General features: G+C 41.2%; 2 protein-coding genes across 3 annotated transcripts in view; both read left to right on the forward strand.

Annotated features, from left to right (window-relative positions):
* The first annotated feature begins 92 nt into the window (after positions 1–92).
* LMAN1 (lectin, mannose binding 1) lies at positions 93–13,924 on the forward strand. 2 transcript variants are annotated; one of them, XM_027668605.1, is made up of 14 exons: positions 93–303; positions 999–1,153; positions 1,239–1,346; positions 2,978–3,039; positions 3,738–3,837; positions 3,955–4,078; positions 4,434–4,492; positions 5,067–5,199; positions 6,192–6,385; positions 6,493–6,563; positions 9,009–9,159; positions 9,890–10,011; positions 10,947–11,015; positions 13,282–13,924. In XM_027668605.1, exons 1-13 carry the CDS (start codon positions 111–113, stop codon positions 10,981–10,983), a joined length of 1,509 nt encoding a protein of 502 aa, XP_027524406.1. In that variant the 5' UTR covers positions 93–110; the 3' UTR covers positions 10,984–11,015; positions 13,282–13,924. The 2 variants fall into 2 exon arrangements, with proteins under 2 accessions (XP_027524406.1, XP_027524405.1); XM_027668604.1 differs by having other exon boundaries at positions 10,947–13,924.
* A 2,006-nt stretch (positions 13,925–15,930) lies between these two features.
* CPLX4 (complexin 4) overlaps positions 15,931–19,021 on the forward strand; it is an 8,084-nt gene continuing 4,993 nt past the window's right edge. The window contains exons 1-2 of the mRNA XM_027668609.1: positions 15,931–16,097; positions 18,508–18,595. Of these exons, the coding sequence (XP_027524410.1) occupies positions 15,931–16,097; positions 18,508–18,595 (255 nt within the window). The remainder of the gene's footprint in view (positions 16,098–18,507; positions 18,596–19,021) is intronic.

The following is a 19,021-nucleotide window of genomic DNA, read 5'->3' on the forward strand; positions in this document are numbered from 1 at the left end:
CCCCTGGGCAGTGGGCTGTGTCGAGGCCCCGCCCCGCCTCGTGCCCGCCCCCGCGCTCGGCCAATCAGGCGGCGCCCCGCTGGCCGTGCCCGGCGTCCCGTACGGTCAAGATGGCGGCGCGGCTCCCCCTGCTCGCCATCCTCCTGCTCCTGCTCGCCCTCGCCCGCCCGGCGCTCGCCGCCGCGCAGGAGGCGGAGGGCGCGGCGGCTGCGCCGCATCGCCGCTTTGAGTACAAGTACAGCTTCAAGGGGCCGCACCTGGTGCAGGCGGACGGGACGGTGCCGTTCTGGGTGCACACGGGCAGTAAGTGGCGGGCGGGGGGGCGGCGGGGCCGGGCCGGTCGCGCTCCTGCGGCGGAGGCGGCAGCGGCCGCCCGGGGAACCTGCGAAGGTGGCCGGGGCCGGCGGGCCGAGCTCCGGCCGTGCCCCCGGGCCCCGCGTGGCAGCGGTGAAGTGCCCGCGGGCCCCCCGGCACCTGCGCCCTTGTGCGGCGGCGGCCCCGGCCGTGGGGAGGGGACTCCCGGCAGTGCTGATGTGTCACTGCCGCCGCGCTGCACCGCGGACAGGCCTCGGCACGGCCACAGATAGCGCTGGGTGAAAATTCTGCTTTCGCAAATACGACTTAATGGAACAACGTTTATACCGGCTGTGTGTTCTCTGCAGTGCAGGTTAAGGGTTCCATTGTACTCAGAAAGGTTTTTCTCCTTAGTGGCCCCCTCATGTAGAAGGTATTGACATTTACAGCACGTAAGGTTCTGCCTTCCTATAATTTCTCTGCAGTAACTTCTGCTGTGCTTTTTGGTTTTTTGATTTGACTTTAATTTTGGGTTCCCCTGACCCCCAAGTGGCTGAGTACTCACCTAAAAAGTTACTTTGAAAACTGTTCTCTAGTTGAGGAGACCAGAAAATTTTCTGAGTTTGGAAGATTTGTTTATTGTCTAGTTAAGCACTTGCAATATTTTCTATTTTGTACATAGTGTTTGTTCCTTTCCTTTCTAGATGCCATACCGAGTGCAGATCAGATTCGTATAACAACATCTTTGAAAAGCCAGAAAGGGTCAGTGTGGACGAAAAACAAGTCAATATTTGAATATTGGGAAGTCGAAGTGACCTTTCGAGTTACAGGAAGAGGCCGCATTGGAGCTGATGGGCTGGTATGAACACCCTGATCTCCCTGAGAGAAACAGCCGTGCTTTAAAAGGGAATCTTCACTTACAACTCCTCTTGCTTTCCTGATAGGCAGTCTGGTTTACAGAAGAGCAAGGCTTGGAAGGTCCTGTTTTTGGGGCAGCTGATAAATGGAACGGTGTTGGAATTTTCTTTGATTCTTTTGACAATGATGGAAAGGTTAGTTGGAAGTAAACTCTTCTAGTAAAGACTATAAACTGATTTCTGGTCTGTTTCATACATGTGATGTTGTGGAAAAAATAGGATGTTATTTTTCTACTCTTCCTGCCTTTCACTTCAAAGGGATAAAATAAAATAGACAAGTTTCCCTTACAGAAGTTTTACTAGACTTTTTCACACTTGCTTTTTAAGCTTGAAAGTTGAAGCATAACACATCATGAATCTCCACTGAACATTGGTTCATGTGTCAGGTTTGGAGGGAAGATACCGTGGACATATGTATAATCTGAAATTTGGAATGTCTGTGCACAGTTTGATGTTGATACATCTGGAGGTGTGTGCTTTGGAAGAGGGATATTGTACCAAAATACGACACTGTGGGAACACCAGTTTCTGTGTCTGTCTCCAGAGATGCTCTTTTTCTGGAACAGCAGCAAAAATTCTGTAGCAGATGGGAGTGACAGTTGTTGTTTTCAGTTCCCAGTGTTCCAGCCCAGAATGATCCTGGGAAACTTTAATACTATATAGTGGGCCTGCTTTGCTTTTTTTGCTTTCCCTGCAGACTTTGACTTGCTTTTAGACATTTTAGATATATTTTAGTAGGTGTATGTGCCTTTTTTCCCCCCTACAGATGGCTTTTGATATACAGCAAACTTTATCATATATAAAAAATTGAAATACTGAAGGTGATGTTTATGTTTCTGATTTCAAAGACAAGACATAGAATCAGAGTATTGTTCAACTCACTAGGAATTTTTAGATCCTTTTTCCTTTTCCTTTTATTTTTTTCCTGACTTCTGGCATAAACATGGACACTGGCATGGTTTGGTGGGCTGAGGATGCCATCTGCCAAAAGTTTCCCATGGACAGCACTGCTTGCCAGAACTCTGATAGCACTGGGACTCTGACCACGACAAGTTCAGTCAGTGTGGTGTAAAACCCTTTGTCTGAAGTGATGATGTGTCACTTCTAATGGAAACAGAAGTCTTGCTCATGCCTGTCGTGGTCTGACATGTCTTAAGTACTGGAGGGTCTAAGACTTTTTTAAATTACAGTCTCTGACTTTCTACAGTCCCAGTATGGAGAAATTCTGCTGCAATTTTTTTGCCGTTATCATTTAGTACATTTTCATCCTCTAGCAATTCAAATAACTGGGGGTGTGTTCAACAGCCTTTGTTTAGTCTCTGACAGAAAGCTCCTGAGGTTTTTCTAATGACTGTGACAAGGTCAGTAGGGTGTCAACATAGTGTCTGTTTGGCTACATAACACTGGGAAAAACATCCAAAGTTGGATGTACTAAGTCAGCTGTTCCTTTCAAAGACTGTGTCTTCACTACATTTGAATTTCTCCAAACTGTGGCTTCTGTGTTTCTGCATTTGCCCAGTTATGGTAGTTGGTAGTATACCCAGGAACTTAACTTGTAGGTATTTTTCCCACCTCTAACTATGCAAAGAAGGTGTCAAGTCTCTTGCAAAGCATGCAGCTTGCTAGTGTCATTCAGAAATTCCAAAAGAAAAAACATCTGAGGTGTAATGACTTAAGGTGCTCTATCACAGAAAGGCTGTCAATGATGTTACTTATATTTCACTTCAAATTAAACTGTTCCATTTGTTTGCCATTTCTTTTTCTAGAAAAACAACCCTGGAGTGATTGTTGTGGGCAACAATGGAAAGCTTCTGTATGACCATCAGAAGTAAGTTTATTTTCAGTGTTATTGATGAATGCTTGCTTTTGAATGATGAAATTTTGCATGAAAGCCTTTGGGAAACAAGGCTTTGTTCATAGGAAACCTTGTTGTTTTCTTTATATTTGAGGTTTTCTGTTTGTTAAAATACTGCTTTGGCAGTAACAGCACAGAAATTGGCAGCTGATGGATATTTAAATGGCATATGTCCTTTGGGATGAGTGAACTCAGAGGTGCAGACTTTTTACCTCTTCATTGCTCATAGGTATCTTCCACACAGAGCCTATAACTGACAGAAGTGACTGACTGAAAGCTAATTGCCTGTTGCTAAAACTAATTGGATTAATTTTGATTTCTGATTGTTTGTTGTGAACAACACAACTGACACCTTTTTGGATTCTCTGAGGAGAGAGGTGTCTAGCTTAATTGGTGCTGTCTGGTCTACAGCTTATTTCCACCTCTGTTCCCAGATGCAGGAATGTGTCTTAGGAGCAAACAGGTTTTCCCATTCCTGCATTCCATCTGTACTGTCCTGTGCAAAGCACCTGGTACTGCAGATTGCAGACCGCAGAAAGCTCAGTGCAGTTACGGGGACAGGCTTTGACAAACTTGGATATTGAAACACTGTCCTGATGTTGCTGAGCCATAGGTTGATGCTTTCTTGTCTTAGCTGGTAAATCCTAAGGTGAGGTTGTTTCTGTGTGCAGTGACGGTGCCACACAAGCCTTGGCCTCCTGTCTGAGGGACTTCAGGAACAAGCCCTACCCCGTGCGAGTGAAGATCGCCTACTACAAAAAAACCCTGACTGTGAGTGCTCTGAGACAGGGGAACTGCTCGTGTTCCTCAGCTTCCTCAGTGTGGGATTGTTGAGCAGTGTGAAAACCCAAAGGCCCCCCGTGTTAATTCCAGCGTTGATCCCTGTAGGTGTCAGTGAACAATGGCTTCACTCCGGACAAAGACGACTACGAACTGTGTGCAAAAGTGGAAAACATGGAGCTGCCATCACAAGGCTATTTTGGAATATCTGCAGCAACGGGGGGACTCGCAGGTAGTAAATGTTTAAAACTGGGACAAATGGTGTGGGGACCTGCAGGGCTTGCAAGAGAAGTTGGGGTTTTTTTCTACTGCTGGTGTTGATCCATTATACCAAATCTTGACCACGATGATGTGATTAATCCTCTCCCATTCCCAAATTACTGATATGCTTAGGCCTTTTCCTGGCTACAGCAGAAGAAATTTCAGTTTGTCCTGACAAAGCCACTGTACAGTCTCATTCCCCACTGCACAGACTCTTGGGAGGACTTTGGGAGGGTGCTGTTCCTTGAAGATCCTTTGCAGGTGGAAAGTTGGCTTGGGAAGTACTGGGATTTGTAACATATTTTTGTTTTGTTTGTTGAATACAGATGATCATGATGTCCTGTCATTTCTGACCTTCCAGTTGACTGAGCCTGGGAAGGAAGTAGTAAGCATTTTTATGCATAATTAATAAAGTATTGTATATGTTTTATGTGCAGCACCAGATTATGGTATTCCCTCTGAAGTCACACTTGGCATCCCTGTTTTGGGATTTTGGCATGCAGCTGTGACATCATCTGTCTTAGAAAAATGAAACTGGTACTGTTATGTTTTGGTAGTATTGTAATTAATGTTTTTAAGACCAGAATTCTGGAAACATCAATGAAGCAACAAAAATCCTGATGTTAAATCAAAACATGAAATACTTGTTTGGAAAGTGGGCAAATATCTGTTCTTGCTTTCAACTTGCCCTACCTCTAGAATGGTTCTGTTCTGCTAAACAGCATCTGTGCTTGTAAAACTTGATTACATTTTAATAGTAGAAAGTAGGTGTCTGTTGGGGAAAAGCTGTGGGTCTCCATGGGAATGTGTGGTTTCTCACTTAACGTGCTGCAGTGCTTGTGTTACATGTTCACATCTGAAATCTGAACAGCCTTGCTGGAGAGTAAGTTACACAGGAGTGGTGGAGAACATGACAAAAAAACTCACACGTGCCCCCTTCCCCCAATAATGTTTTAAAGCCAACACCAGATGCAGAAATTCCTCAAAAAGATAAAGAGAAGTATCAAGAAGAGTTTGAACACTTTCAACAAGAATTGGATAAAAAGAAGGAAGAATTTCAAAAGGAACATCCTGATGTGCAAGGACAACCAGGCAAGTTATCTGAGCCATTTTTCAGTTGTCAAGGGAAATGTTCGTTTTCCAGGATGATCAGAACTAGGGCCTGGTACTCTGACTGATCTTACTGAACTCCCACTGTCGTTAATTGCATTATTTGAGACTCTTTGGTTATTTCTTTGTCAAGTGTTTCCTGAAATAGAAAGTTCTTTTGGTCATGCCTGGATTGAAAGCAAAACAAATGACTGGAAACATGGTGGGAATTATGAGGATCTGCATGTACCAACAGAAGGGAGAGAAGGTCATACATCCCTCTGTAAAGTGCTGATTAAGCAAACATGATTTTTTTTTGTTATTTCAAAGGGCATCTTTTGGTCTGTTTCTGAACATTCATAGAAAACTTTTTTTTTCCCATCTGTTAAAGATGGGTTAGTGAATATGTTGGAACGTGTGCTTACATGGAAAAGCTTTTTAATGCTTGCCTAATGCTGAGCAAACAAGAATCTGATTATTTGAAAGTATAATGGAAGCCATTTCTTACTTCAGTGGATTGTATTAGCTGTATCTGAATGCATATATACCAGCAATGTATATATATGCATGTTTACCCATCTAAACCTGAAATTTCAGGTTGTCATTTTTATTGCACAGTGATAAGTTATGACTGTTCTAAAGGTCCTACACCATTTTATCTTGATAGTCAAATGTGGTTTTGAAACACTGTCCAGCCTTCCATTGGTAAGAAATAAAAATCCCTTTGCCACAGAGTCTTTTGGACTTTGTGATGATGTTCAGTACCCGAGGTACTGAAACAGGAGCTCTGAGCTGGAGTCTGGGTCTGGCTGGGTGCTTATCCTCGGATGGGTGTTCAGATCCCATCTGGGTGTCCTTTGCCATGGCAGTGGTGAAAAACAGACACCAGATACATCAAATGATGGGGGAAGGTATATCCACTGGGATACATGAAGGGAGCAAGGAAAATGAGGAATGCACGTTTGTAAGAACCACCTGTGCTTTTCTGTCGTCAGCGGATGATGTTTTCGAAACCGTGAGTGACCGTGAACTGAGGCAAATCTTTGAGGGGCAGAATCGAATCCATCTGGAGATCAAACAGCTTAACAGGCAGTTGGACATGATTCTGGATGAGCAGAGGAGATACGTCTCTGCAGTCACAGATGAGATTGCTAAGAGAGGAGCTGGTTTGCCAGGTCAACAAGGACAGGTAAATAAAACCCCTGGTGGTTCCCAGCCCAGCCTCATTTTGGCAGTGTGACTGATTTGCTTTTTCTAAGATATGTTGATCTTTTTCCTCCCCCTGCCCCACACCAGGTTTCCCAGCAAGAGATTGAGACAGTTGTGAAAACTCAGGAAGAGGTCATTAGACAAGTAAATGAAATAAGGTAAATGCCTTCTAAACATTAAGGGTGTGTTTTGAATTTTGTATGGTTTTCCACCTTTTAAATCCTGTTTTATTATTTCAGTGGGAGAACATTGACAAACTTGAAGTTTCTGTGTCAGTTCCTTAGTGGTGACTCTCTGCATACATTTAATTTCTATAATAAAGTAAGTTTGTGTCCCTAAGGTGGCTAAACCCCTAATTTGCCTTTTTTTAATCACGAGATTCCACTTCTACAGGTAAGTCCGTTCCCTTTTAAACACAATGAAGAAAAGCTTTATCTTGAAGGTGCTATACTGCTGGAATGGATTTGAGAAAATGCCTGTGTTTGATGGGCATGCCTGTGTGCTTCTTTTAAGATGTTTTACTGTCGCTGTCTTAATCAGGAGTGGCTTTAAGCCGGTTTAGCCCTTCATTTATGGTAGCTAAAACATTCCCTACCTTGTGTTTAAAAACAGAAGGAAAAAAAGGAGAAAAACAAGTTGTGGCTTTTTCTCCTGTATTAGTTCAAGGGCAGCTCTTGTGATTTATCTAAGTAGGTCAGTTTTTTGTAGAATGAAGATTAGAGTACTTCCATTTTTGCACTTGTTCTTCCACGAAAGCTTTTATGTTAATATTCTTGACAAATCTTTATACCTTGCAAGCAAATTAGATTTTCTTGTTAACGTTGGCAGTCTGCCCTTTTAGTGACTACTTATCAGATAAGAGTTTGCGTAACATCATCTTAATATTTTCCTTAGATTAAAGAAATGCTTTATTTCTGGATAGAAATGAACAGCCCGTTGTTGCTTGGACTTACAGTCCAAGTAATTTTCTTGTCAAGATTTGTGGATTTCTGAACCATCTGATTACAGAAGAATTTTGCACGTTCATACCATGGAAACTATCAGCATGGTATTGTTAATGCAGAACTAAATATAAACGTTTAGGGAAGTTATTTGGCTTTTACCAAAGAGTGGCTCAGTCTGGGGGAAGGTGGGGGTGCCAATTTAATTACACAGAGATGGTGCTACCAGGAGGGAGAAGAACAAAGGGAGTGTTCCACTTGTGTCCTAGCACTGAAAATAGTGGGGCAAGCTAAACAGTGTGAGGGATGTGGAGAGACAGAAGTACCATCAGCATTTATTAGGCAGTGGGCACGATGGTGGTCGCATGGGTTATTTAAGAAAAGAATCTTCCAGCGAGAAACTCAGTTCTAAAATATGTTATTAGAACATTATTTGAAAGTACAGGTAAACAATAGTCAGTTTACTTGCTGTTTTCACAATGAGTAAGACCTATTTCAAACTCAGTAGTACAGTTCTGTGTAACACTACAAATGTGATGATCATACCTTGTTTCCAGTTTCCTCAATGAACACTATTCCAGCCAGTGGGGGAGATTTTTTTATTTCCTAATGTGAGACAGTTGAAGGCCAGGTTGGATGGGGCTTAGAGCAACCTGGGCCAGTGGAAGGTGTTCCTGCCCATGGCAGGGGGTGGAATGAGGTGATCTTTAAAGTTCCCTCCCAAAACAAATCATTCTGAGATCCTGTGAAAAATTGCTGAGCACTGTACAAAGAGTGAGGAGTGCACTGGGAAGGCATTGAAGGAAGCTCTCATCTGAACGAAATGTCAAGTTTTAAGTAAATTAAAAAGAAATCCAAGGACATACATTTTGATTGTCTATTCTGTTAATAATGAAGAGATTAACAATCACATGATAAATATTTTAGCTGTAGAATAATCCTCTTTGCAACTCAAAAGAAACAGCACAGTAGGGGAAAATTATATAAACATATTGATTAGAGATTATGGTTTTTTCTCGCATTGACTAGTTTACCTAAAACAAAATTAGTTATGGAACCTCAACTTTTCATGGATTTAATTTTGTTTGTTGTAGAAGCAAAATGAATTCCCATGAAGACAATATTAAGTATTATGACAATGCATATGGGAAATGAGTTTCTCATATAAATGATAATCATGAAACAAGGATGTATCTAAATCTTTTCTTATCCCTAAAGCCTCTTCGTTATTTTTATTTCTTACATGACTGCTTTTATTTATTTATTTCTCAAACAGCTTTTGGTTTCCTTCAAAGATTGCATTAAACTCTGCTTATCCTAAAGCCTCAGCAAGAGCCTCAGATGAAACTCTTGTTTCAGACAGTCAGGCAGAGCAGATGTGTAGCAACAGAACATTTGCCAGCCCTTGTTCTCAGCGTGACTCTGGGAGATGGTGCACTGTGCAAATGGAAACTGGCTGTGGAATTCACTAAAATCAGAGTTTGATTAAGGGATTATTTCTTGACAGGTATTCTGGAAAGCTAGAAAACATGCTTTCTGCCTTTTGGGGGCAACTATGTGTTACAAACTACTTTCACTGAACTGATGGAAGTCCAGAATAACTGCTGTTTGTAGGAAAGCTGTTCTGTGTTGAAAGATGTTTTCTTGTTTGTTTTGTGTCAGAAATTCCGTGGCTGATACTCTGAGATCCATCAGTGGAGCTCAACACCCCGGCTCTGCAGGAGTCTATGAGACAACTCAGCACTTCAATGACATCAAAGAACACCTTCATCTAGTGAAGAGGGACATTGAGCATTTAGCACAACGAAATATGGTAATTTCTGTGCTGCTAGTGCAAAGCATGACTGTAATACTTCTTTCTTTGGCTGTTAGTGAAAAGCAGGATGAGCCAGCATGCAATTTACGGAGCAATTAATCCTTCATTAAGCTGCCTCGCTAAAACTGCAGTGCCTTGACCTAACTGCATGATCTGTGTCTTGATGAGAAGTTTTGCACAAAGAGCATGATTTTTAGTCTAATTTCCTGTGGAAACAAGGTCAAGCAATTAGGTTTTCTGGGTGCTTTTTTTTTTGTGTTTGTCCCCCTACTTAACAGCTCTCCACAGAGGAGATTCTGTATTGCTTCTGCACAGAAGGGAGAGCTTTAATCAGGGCAAACTTGGGCAGGTTCTGCTTAAAGTTTTAAGTGTGAAAGATGACTGTGCTCATCACCTTAGGCTAGCCTGTGTAGCAATTCAGTTGAATTAATTTATGATCCCATAGAAGGTTCTTGATTAATTTACCAAATTTATGGGGTTTTTTTCTCTTATTCTTTCCCCTATAACCCCCATAAATCAGTTTATCTGAGAAACATAAAGGTGAAAAGGGAAAGTTAGATGAGTAAGATTTTGATTTTTCAGAGTAATGTCATTTCTGTCCTTTTTCTGCTTGTGTTCTCATTTTTAGATCACGTCGCAAAGACCTTGGTTTTTTTCTTACACGTAAGTCTTCTGATGGTATGTCTTGTTTGCTCTTTTCTCAGATATTGTCTTTCTTGTTTTTCAGCCATCCAGTGACAAACTGAAGTGCCCAGAGTTGCCACCGTTTCCCTCGTGCTTGTCTACAATGCATTTCATCATATTCATGGCAGTGCAAACAGTGTTATTCATTGGCTATGTCATGTATAGGTGAGTGTCTTTGTACTCAAGGACAGCAGGGCAAAGGATTTTAGACCTTGTGACTGCCCAAGTCACAAGCTAAACTAATTAGGATGGTTCTTCTGTTCTCTTCCTCCTCCTCGTGAAGCCATAATGTTGAAATGAAATTTGCATTGATGGAAGGGATAATCTACCATTACTTGGGAGTCCTCCCTCCTGCTTCTCACACACCCTCATCAGAATGAGGAGTAGGGACCAGAAGAGCTGTGCTGCCCTGCAGAGAGCAAATGCTGTTTTCTCCCCCTGGGGAAGGATGAGCAGTGTTGCTGTCAGAGCAGTGCTGCTGACAGCTCCAGCTTTTGGGATGTGTCTGCTGCTCTGCAGAGTGCAGAGGGGGTGTTCCTTACGGGTTTGCCCATCAGCTGGAGCGATGGATTCCAGGACAAACGAGGGGCTGGGCCCCTCCAGTTCTTTGGGATGCCCTTGTGATTCCAGCAGCTGTGTGTGGTTGATCCTCAGTGTCTCTATCCACTAAGAAAATAAATATGTTCCGTGCCAGAGAAAAAAAGGAAATCCTATTTCAAGTAAATTCTTTCCCTGCTTAATTGCATGTCTTGCCTTTTCTGAGATGATTTGTAGGCCAGTCAGATACTGAGAAGCTTTTAAAAATGCTAAAAGTTTTTTAAAAATTAGTTTGTATGTTCTTTCACAGTTTCTGGCTTCTGTCCAGAACGTGGAGGTTTTTTTCCTTCTGCGCCTGATGCAAAATTGAAACAATAGTGATTTACAATGTCTTTGTAAATAGAAAACATGATATCCTGTTTTGGGATATGACTTATATTCGATTTCCTTAAGTCTCTGTTGATAAGGAATGGAATCTTTTAATCCTCAAATAAATGAAAATTTAAACCATTTCGCTAGTTTTATGCTATAAGTACTTGAATTCTTTTCTGCATTTTTTTCAGGAGCCAACAAGAAGCAGCAGCCAAAAAGTTCTTTTGATGACCTGTTCCTTTTGTGTGTACATAAGAGCAGTATGTATGCACAGAAAATTCTACACTTCTGTAAATGAGGGAAATTCTAGTGTTCGATACACGTCAATATTGTAAATTATTGAATTTTGTTAAACAAAATGAGTTCTTATTTAAATGGTTGATGCTAAAGCTAAAAACAGACTGTGGAGCAGTAGAGCAAATGCTGGATGGGGGAAGACTGCAGACCCTGTCTGGGTCTGTGTTTTCAGCCAACTTTCTCATAAATACTGAAAGGCAAATGCCCAATTCCTCTGTTTTTGTTAAGATTCCAGAGGAGGGAATTGAGGGTTTGGTGATTGTTCACAGTGTGATTTGCAGATGGATGATTCGTGCAGACAATTTGCTACTAAGTGTTCTGGCATACCAGTTAAAAAAAAAAAGGGGGGGAAAAAGAAGACAACCCCCCCTGTTCTTCTGTAATTTTTTTGGCAAGTAAAAATTTATTATAAACATTTTATTTGTTTACCACTTGGATTTAAAAGTATAAGAATATTTTTGTTAATTCTAACTCTTTATGAAATACAGATTTAAACACTTTTTAATATGTGAACACAAAGACTCTGACTGTTGATATAAAAAAACAAATTATACAGAACAAGCAAAGAAAGCCTTATGTTCTTATTTTGGCTTTTGGTTTTAGGCAATGAGAGAAAATGTGATAAAGTAGTTTCTTCAAGTATACTGTGGGCCTGATTTCTTTTTTTTTTTTGTAGTTTCAAGTCTGTCTGTAATTTTGTTTGGAGATTTGTGGAACTTTTCCAGCAAAGGTTATTGCTTTATACCTCTTCAAATCTGATTTTATTAAGGATATGTTTAGTGTATGAATATGTCTTTACTTTTATAAAGCTGTCTTTTGTCTTTCATGTATCAAATACAGATGCTTTGATTTAAATCTGGACATGGCAAGTGTTCTAAAGTACAGGTATTAGGTGTTAAACCATTTCTTCACAAGGTGTTGCTTCAGAGATGTTTGTTAATCCAGGAGCTATTGTAGAACCAGTATTTTGTGTCAATTCCTGCTTTAATATCAAAAGCATAAGACTGAACATGTGGTTTTGATACTGCTTATCAAATGAAACATTTGCTTCGGGAAAGGAAAAAGCAGAGAGCCAAATTTAGGAATGTGAAATTAAATCATTTTGCCTTGTTTACATATCTGTGGTAACTTTGTCCTTGAGTTTTGTGCGTAGAGTTAGAATAGGTATTTTTGTGGATTTTAAAAATTCTATAAAACCCACAAATGCATCAGAATATTTCACTTTTAACTATTAATTTGTTTGTCTGAATCTGCAAAAATTATCTGTTCTCTAACATACTACTACTGCATTTCTATAGTCTGCTTACTCCCTTGGAGTGCAACACATGCTGCCAAGTTCACTGTAATGAAGAACACTTCAGTATTGTGCCTGTCACTTTGGAGGGGTGATATATCTATGCAATATATTTTGCTACTTAAAATACAGAGTCCAAAAAGCGAATGCCTGTGCTGTACCCAGAAAACAATCCTACCTACACCCCAGTTAACACATCTGCAGTATGTAGTATTCTGTAAGTGGGGCAGCTTTAGAGATTCATTTCGAAATTGGAGAAGATTTTACTGTACTAATTGGAGAAACTACTGCCTCAGGCTAGTCTTGTGGGATAGATGGGTAAATCAAAGAAGAAAACCTTTCAGAGAAACCGGAATAACACATCAGAATTTGTCTGTTCAGTTCTTTCAACACCAGCAGATATTTACAGGTGCCTTGAGTCTAAGCTAAGCTATTACAACCCCGACTCTTCTAACTAAATCTATTTTCTTAACTTTTTCTGAAACTGTACAGTGTTGTTCCTTTCAATCACAGGCCTTCTCCCAGCAGTGCAACATCCCAGCAGAGCTGCTCCTCTCACAGCAGGCTCTGCGAGGCCCTTGGACAGAAGGGCTGGCCAGTGTGTTTTGTAAGTGGGGAAATGAGGAGCAGCTCTGATGTATCCATTGGGAAAAGCCTGTATTTTTGTTACTGTGAATTTATCCAACCATAACTCTGTTTTAAAGCTGGAGCAACCCATCCTTCTGTTTCTTCTGTCAGACAGAAGAGAAGGCTGGGCATGTCTGGGGGAAACTTGAAGCCTACAGTTGTACCTTCAGTAGGAGGCTCAGCTCGTGTGTTTGTGCTGCTGCTGGATCGGACGCGTCTCCCACGGGCAGCTGGGAAACTTCTGCTTTAGGGAGCAAGTGGTCCAGAGCAGAACACCAGAAAACTGATAACTTTGCTTCATTTCACAGTTGCCTCTCCTTGGGACTCCCATAGTTGCCTCAGCACTCACTGGATCTAAAGAAAGCTCCCAATTGCCCAGCTCCAATTTCGTCCTGCCTGTTCTCGAAGTGATAGCAACAAATTTGGACTTTAGGAATATTTGGCAGTCAAGCTGGCTACCAGAAGTTTCTTTCAACACTGGTAGTGTGGTTCTTTTCTTATCAAGTAAGATTTCACAACTAGGAGGAGAAGACAACTTGGAATCCAGTTTGACAGTATGAGGGAGAACAAGTCTAATAATTATATTTGAATTGTGAATGATAAGTAGCAAATATTTGGCAGTGACAAGAGAATCTGATTGTCCTGGTCAGGGTATATTAACTACATGGTCACATCTGAATCTTTCAAAAGTAAAATGCACAATACGGTTTGTAAATCACCTGTTTTACAGTTTGTAGTTTACCTGCTATGGTTTGTAACTTGCTATTTGAAGAAAATTTGACATTTCTCAATGGATCAATTACTGTAACAGAAGAATTGTCTACTGGTTTGGTTTTTTTTATTTTAAATTCAAACGGCTGACATTTTCATATATTTGTTTCTGACTAATGTAAATTGACACTTGGAGTTCAGATATAACCTTATTTGAATAAAGATGCATATTTTTAGTAAGCCTTTTTCTTTTAATTTGGTGCATGTCCATGAAATCCAAGCAAGTGCCTTTGAAGCATTCTTTACCCTCTGTTCAGAGCCTGACTGCTCAGAGATCTGGGGTCAGTCCTGCCTCACACTGGGCAGTTAGTGGCATTCCAAGGCCCAATTCCCTCTCTGTCATTTTTCCCCCAGCCAGGAGCAATTTTTTAATAAGTGGAGGAGAGGAATCTTGAATTCAATCTGCCCAGGTGAGGGAAGGTTCTTTTCAGTGAGCACCAACAGCACAGAGTTTAACACTCCCCATCCCCTTGGAGAAGACTGAGCCCTACCCCTGAAGTGTTTGCAGAGTGCCCAGCACAGCACCCTGCTGCTCCCTGTTCCAGGGGGGAGGATTTTCAATAAAGGGGAACCAGCCACTGCCAGGGGACTCAACAGGCATTTGGCACTAAGTAATGGTGCTGGGGGACAGCATTTGAACATTTAGTCGTGCCTGTCACAGCCCAGGGAATATGCTAACTATATTTATCTCAAACTTCTCTCAGAGCGTGCTCGCTTTGTAATCAAGGGTGGAGTTGGTCATGTGTCAAAAGTTTATTCTGCCCACAAAGTCTTGCAACTTATGCATAATTCTGAAAGGGCACAGTTACTATAAAATTGCATTTTGTTTTAAGAAAAATGCTTTCTAGGTAGTTGTAGTATATCAAAGTAGTTTCATTGTTATTTGGAATTCACGCTTCTGAGTAATACTCAATTTCAAAAAGAAACTTAAAGTTTCTTGTTTAATCACTAATAATCCAGCATTAGAGAACATCCTGCCTTTTTCCTTTTTTTTTTTTTAATAGTAATAGGTCTGCTTTAATTAGAAAGGCTGTAATATAGATTAAAGCATTAAGCAAACTGGAATCCTCCCATCTCTCAGTTCTCAGTGAAATTATGAGAGTGCATGGAGAACCATTTAGATAATCAAAATTACAGAATGTTTCATTAAGGCATGTGCAATCAGTCATAGCAGGATGTTCAAACCCCCAAATCGTGACCTTTTGTGACCTAGCAGGTGATTTTCTTTCCCCAAATAGTCTGTGACCTAGGGAGCAGATCCTGCAAAGCTTCACCTGAACAGACCTGGCCAGCCTAATAATGGGAAGAAAAAAGTTTGGAAGCTGAGGACCTACAGAAAGAACCCCCAAGCAAAAGGCATCCAGGCTGTATTACAGCACACAAATTCAGTCAGATAAACTGCTCCTGCACCCACAGTGCTGATCCACGTGGAGACAGCCTGGGGAAGAGCTGACAGAAACCCAAGGGAAACAAAATTAGGAAGATCTGATTTGCTTTTTTGGGGGATGACATTCTTGGAAAAAAAGGCATCGTAGCAGTCATGCCCCATTCATCTCTGAGACAAACCAACATACGAAAAGTGGATGAAGAAAAACCACTCGCTGTACTTTCTGTCCACTGGGATAAAATTTTAACGGATAAAAAGCATCAGGTTTTTTGCTTAATGAAGAATCTCAGTTTTCAAATCCCGTTTATTGTGTAAATACAAAAGCATTTCCACTCGGTAGCCTGAATTTTATGATTTTACTGTGGCCTTTTGGTCAAGCAGGTCTGTAATTCAGAGGTGTTGTGTTCCAGGGAATGTTTTGGTCTCTGTGAAAGTGAGAGAGAGCTTCAAGACTGAAGACATCAAAATGCTATTGCACACTATCATTGATTTGTGTGTGTGTGTGTGTGTACAATTAGCTTATGGTATTAATATAAAAAGTAGGTAGCTGCATCTAATGAATTTTTTGGAGTAATCTGAACCATCTGCCTCTAGATATTAAGGAGTTCACTCTTTAATCCAGATTATGGCTGACAAACTGGTTTTGGCATTCACGTTTCACTAGCACTGTGCCCTTGAAGAGCTGATGTGGCTGTAGAAACTCTCTTGCTTACAACTGTTGGTTTTAAAAGCATTTTTGGTTTGGCTTTCTCATAGTTGTTTGCTTATAGCTCTTTTTTTTTTTTTTTTTTTTGAGAAGATGGCCTTTCTAATGAAAAGTATGTTGAGCAACCAGGTAAAGAATTTGGGACTTGGAGGTGGAGGGGAAGAAAGCAAAGAAGAAAGCACTCCTTCTGACCCAGCAGCAGCTGCAGGAATGACCAGAGAGGAGTATGAGGAATATCAAAAGCAAATGGTTGAGGAGAAGTGAGTACCTGTTCCCTTATTATCAGTATGGGGCTGATTCTTGGTAACTTTGTGCAGATAAAAATAACCCAAGAAAAAGGCAAAAGTTCAGCTCTTCACTCTTTTTTAAAGCAGATGAATCTTTGCTAAAAGGACTTTCCAAAATAAAAGTTCACCTACTGGAAATGAAAAAATATTATTTCCCCCTCCCTGCCCCCCCATCCCCATCCTGCAACTGCCTCTCTGTGCTTCCCTGCTATCTCCACAGCTTGATGTGCTGAACTCATTTCTAGTTAGTGTTACTTTATCTCTACAAATTTTCCAAGCTCTTTGTAGTGCAGGATTTAATTCTAAAATGCACGTGATTTCTTCTCCTGGAACTCCATGTGGAGTACACTTTCAATGCATAATATTTCTTTGTCTACATTTATTCTGGCAGACACGAAAAAGTACTGAGTGCTATGTTAAATGGATTATATTTATCTAGAGCAGAGTTTTAATATGGTTATGTCTTCTAAAACCTGCTAAATAAAGCAGAATTAATTAAATCTCAGTTTTGTCTGTAAATGCAATCTTTACCATTCGTGTGGTGTTTAAAAATGAAAACAGAAGTAAAACGAGGACTTGGCTTGTAGGAGTTCAAATCATGCACAATTCTAAATAAAACGATTGACTTTTAAAGCTCAAATGCATCTGTTCCTCTAATGGTCAATTACATAATGGTTGTGTAAATCCCCCTTGTAAGATGATTATAGGTGACAGGTTAATGACTGACGGAATTCGAGGTATCCAGGTCTGTATTTAGCATCAGCCATTTCCATCGTGAAACCCTGAACAGGTGTCATTTGGCTTGGAATAAAACACAGAATGGTTGAGTATGCCTCCTGTCGAGGGATATTTAAACAAGAAACAACCACCTACTGGCAGGAAGATGCTTTATGGAAACTGGGAAGCAACACAGGATTCCTGGGATAGGGAAATGCCTGGAATAAGCATTATTTCTATAATATTTTCCAGTGGTGCCTGTGTCCTTTACATGCTGAACTGTACTGAGGAACCGGGGCAGGAGAACTCCTGACAGTATGTCAGGAACTGGAATAGGAACCTTTGAAACATTTTAAAGAGCCCAAATGCCCTCAGGACAGTGCCCACTGGTGTGGTTCTGTGCCAGAGATCTCTGGCATGGGCAGGGGATGTTTCTGTTTCAGGGCTCGCTGGGTTTTGCAGTGTTCAGCTGTGCAGGAGTGCAGATCAGAGAAGCAGAAGTGCCTTACTGAAATTATACTCAGGCAGAGTTTTGAACCCATAATCAAACTGGCTTTGGGTTCTTCTCATATTTTAGGTTTGGGGAGGGGTGGGTTTTTTTGTTAGGGGGAGTTATTTTATTTTTAGAGACAGAGAAATCCAAAAACTCATTTTGGAAGTAGGGGGAAAGTAATATTTCATCTTGCAAGTAGCTTTTATGTGACAAACTACCTATACTGAAGAGAATTTCCATGAAAATGCTACTGGGGGGAAAAGAATTAAAGGGAGAGGTGGAAAGGTGAATGTTATCAAAAGTTACCAAAAATCTTCAAGGAGACATATTTTGCAAATAAATACATAATTAATCTAACAAAAAATTGTGCAGACCAGTTCTTAAATCTAGTGAAAACATTTTATAAAATCACGAATGAATTAAGTCCTTTTCCATACAGGGAAGCTTTTGAATTCATTGCCATAGGAAATTATTGCCCTTGTGAAAGAATGAATGGACAGAGAAAAGACCAGGGAAATTCCCAGGTGACAGAGGCCACCCAGGGCTGTTACAGCCAAGGATGTAGAGCCAGTGGCCATCTCCAGGACTCTGCACCACTGACTCTGGGAGCTGGGCAGTTTTGATGCAGGATGTTTGTACTCCTCCTAAATCCTTTCTCTACACGTCCACTCCTGTTTCCTGTTGGAGAAGGGACTCCAGGATGGCTAAACTTTTGTTCTGACCCAGAAAGACTCCCCTGCCCTTCTGTGTGGTGTCATACTAAGAGAGTGTCATGTTTGTAGAGCATGAGCACTGGCAGGCAGCCACGGCTCTGAGTGCCCCAGTGGAATTACCAAGGAATAAATGCAATTTTTGTGTTCTGCTCATTGGAATTGTTCGTTCTTATAGTCAGCAATAACAGGTAGTACAGGTACAAACTCCAGACAGAGAATATTAGCTCATCCTTCCTCATTCACAGGACTCAAGGGAACTGTTCTGAGGACAAGCTTGGAGCACTGCAAGTCTGACCCCTTTGCATCACTTTACTGGCATTGCTCCTCTTGTGCCTTTGGACAAGTTACACAACTTTGGGGAATAACTCCTGTGTGCAGCTTTTTGCAGCCAAGCACCTTGTTCAGTGTAACGGACTGCATTTTATTGGCATCTTGAAGGAACATTTTTTCTGGTTTCCAGGATGGAAAGAGATGCAGCATTTGCACAGAAAAAAGCAGAGCGAGCCTGTCTGAGGGTTCACCTGAGAGAGAAGTACAGACTCCCTAAGGTAAGCCTGGAGCTCGTGAGCTCAGCTTGAAACCACGCTCACTGCCCATGCATTATCCTGAAAATGGCAGAACTGCTGCATTCCTGGGATCCCCACTGCAGCCCAGGGCAGAAGTGGAGAAGGCCAGAACCATGGATTTCCCTAGGGAGTGCTTCATTTAGACCTTTTTTCTATCAGATGAATCTAATAGAAAGGTTCTTGTAATCCCTCTCTATCCCTTCAGATCTGAAACAGGTGATTAGGCAAGTGGAGGATCTGGTCTGACCTCTCCTCACCATTAGTATACACTCTTAACTTGGCAGCATTCTAGAGCTGAAAAAAAAACCCTATAAGCACATAAGCAAAGCCCCTGAAAACTCCTGTACAAGGTCTACATTTGAGTTCTGCTAAACTTCTGAAGGTTCATTTGTACTGTCTTCAGTTCTG

This window comes from Corapipo altera, unplaced genomic scaffold, assembly GCF_003945725.1.
Source record: "Corapipo altera isolate COAL_440 unplaced genomic scaffold, ASM394572v1 205, whole genome shotgun sequence".
NCBI classification, from domain to species: Eukaryota; Metazoa; Chordata; class Aves; order Passeriformes; family Pipridae; genus Corapipo; species Corapipo altera.

Coding starts and splice junctions, on each gene's coding strand:
- LMAN1 (XM_027668604.1), top strand. CDS start 111: ATGGCGGCGCGGCTCCCCCTGCTCGCCATCCTCCTGCTCCTGCTCGCC. Junction 1,347..2,977: donor CTTTTGACAATGATGGAAAG/GTTAGTTGGAAG, acceptor TTCTTTTTCTAG/AAAAACAACCCTGGAGTGAT. Junction 5,200..6,191: donor TGATGTGCAAGGACAACCAG/GCAAGTTATCTG, acceptor TTCTGTCGTCAG/CGGATGATGTTTTCGAAACC.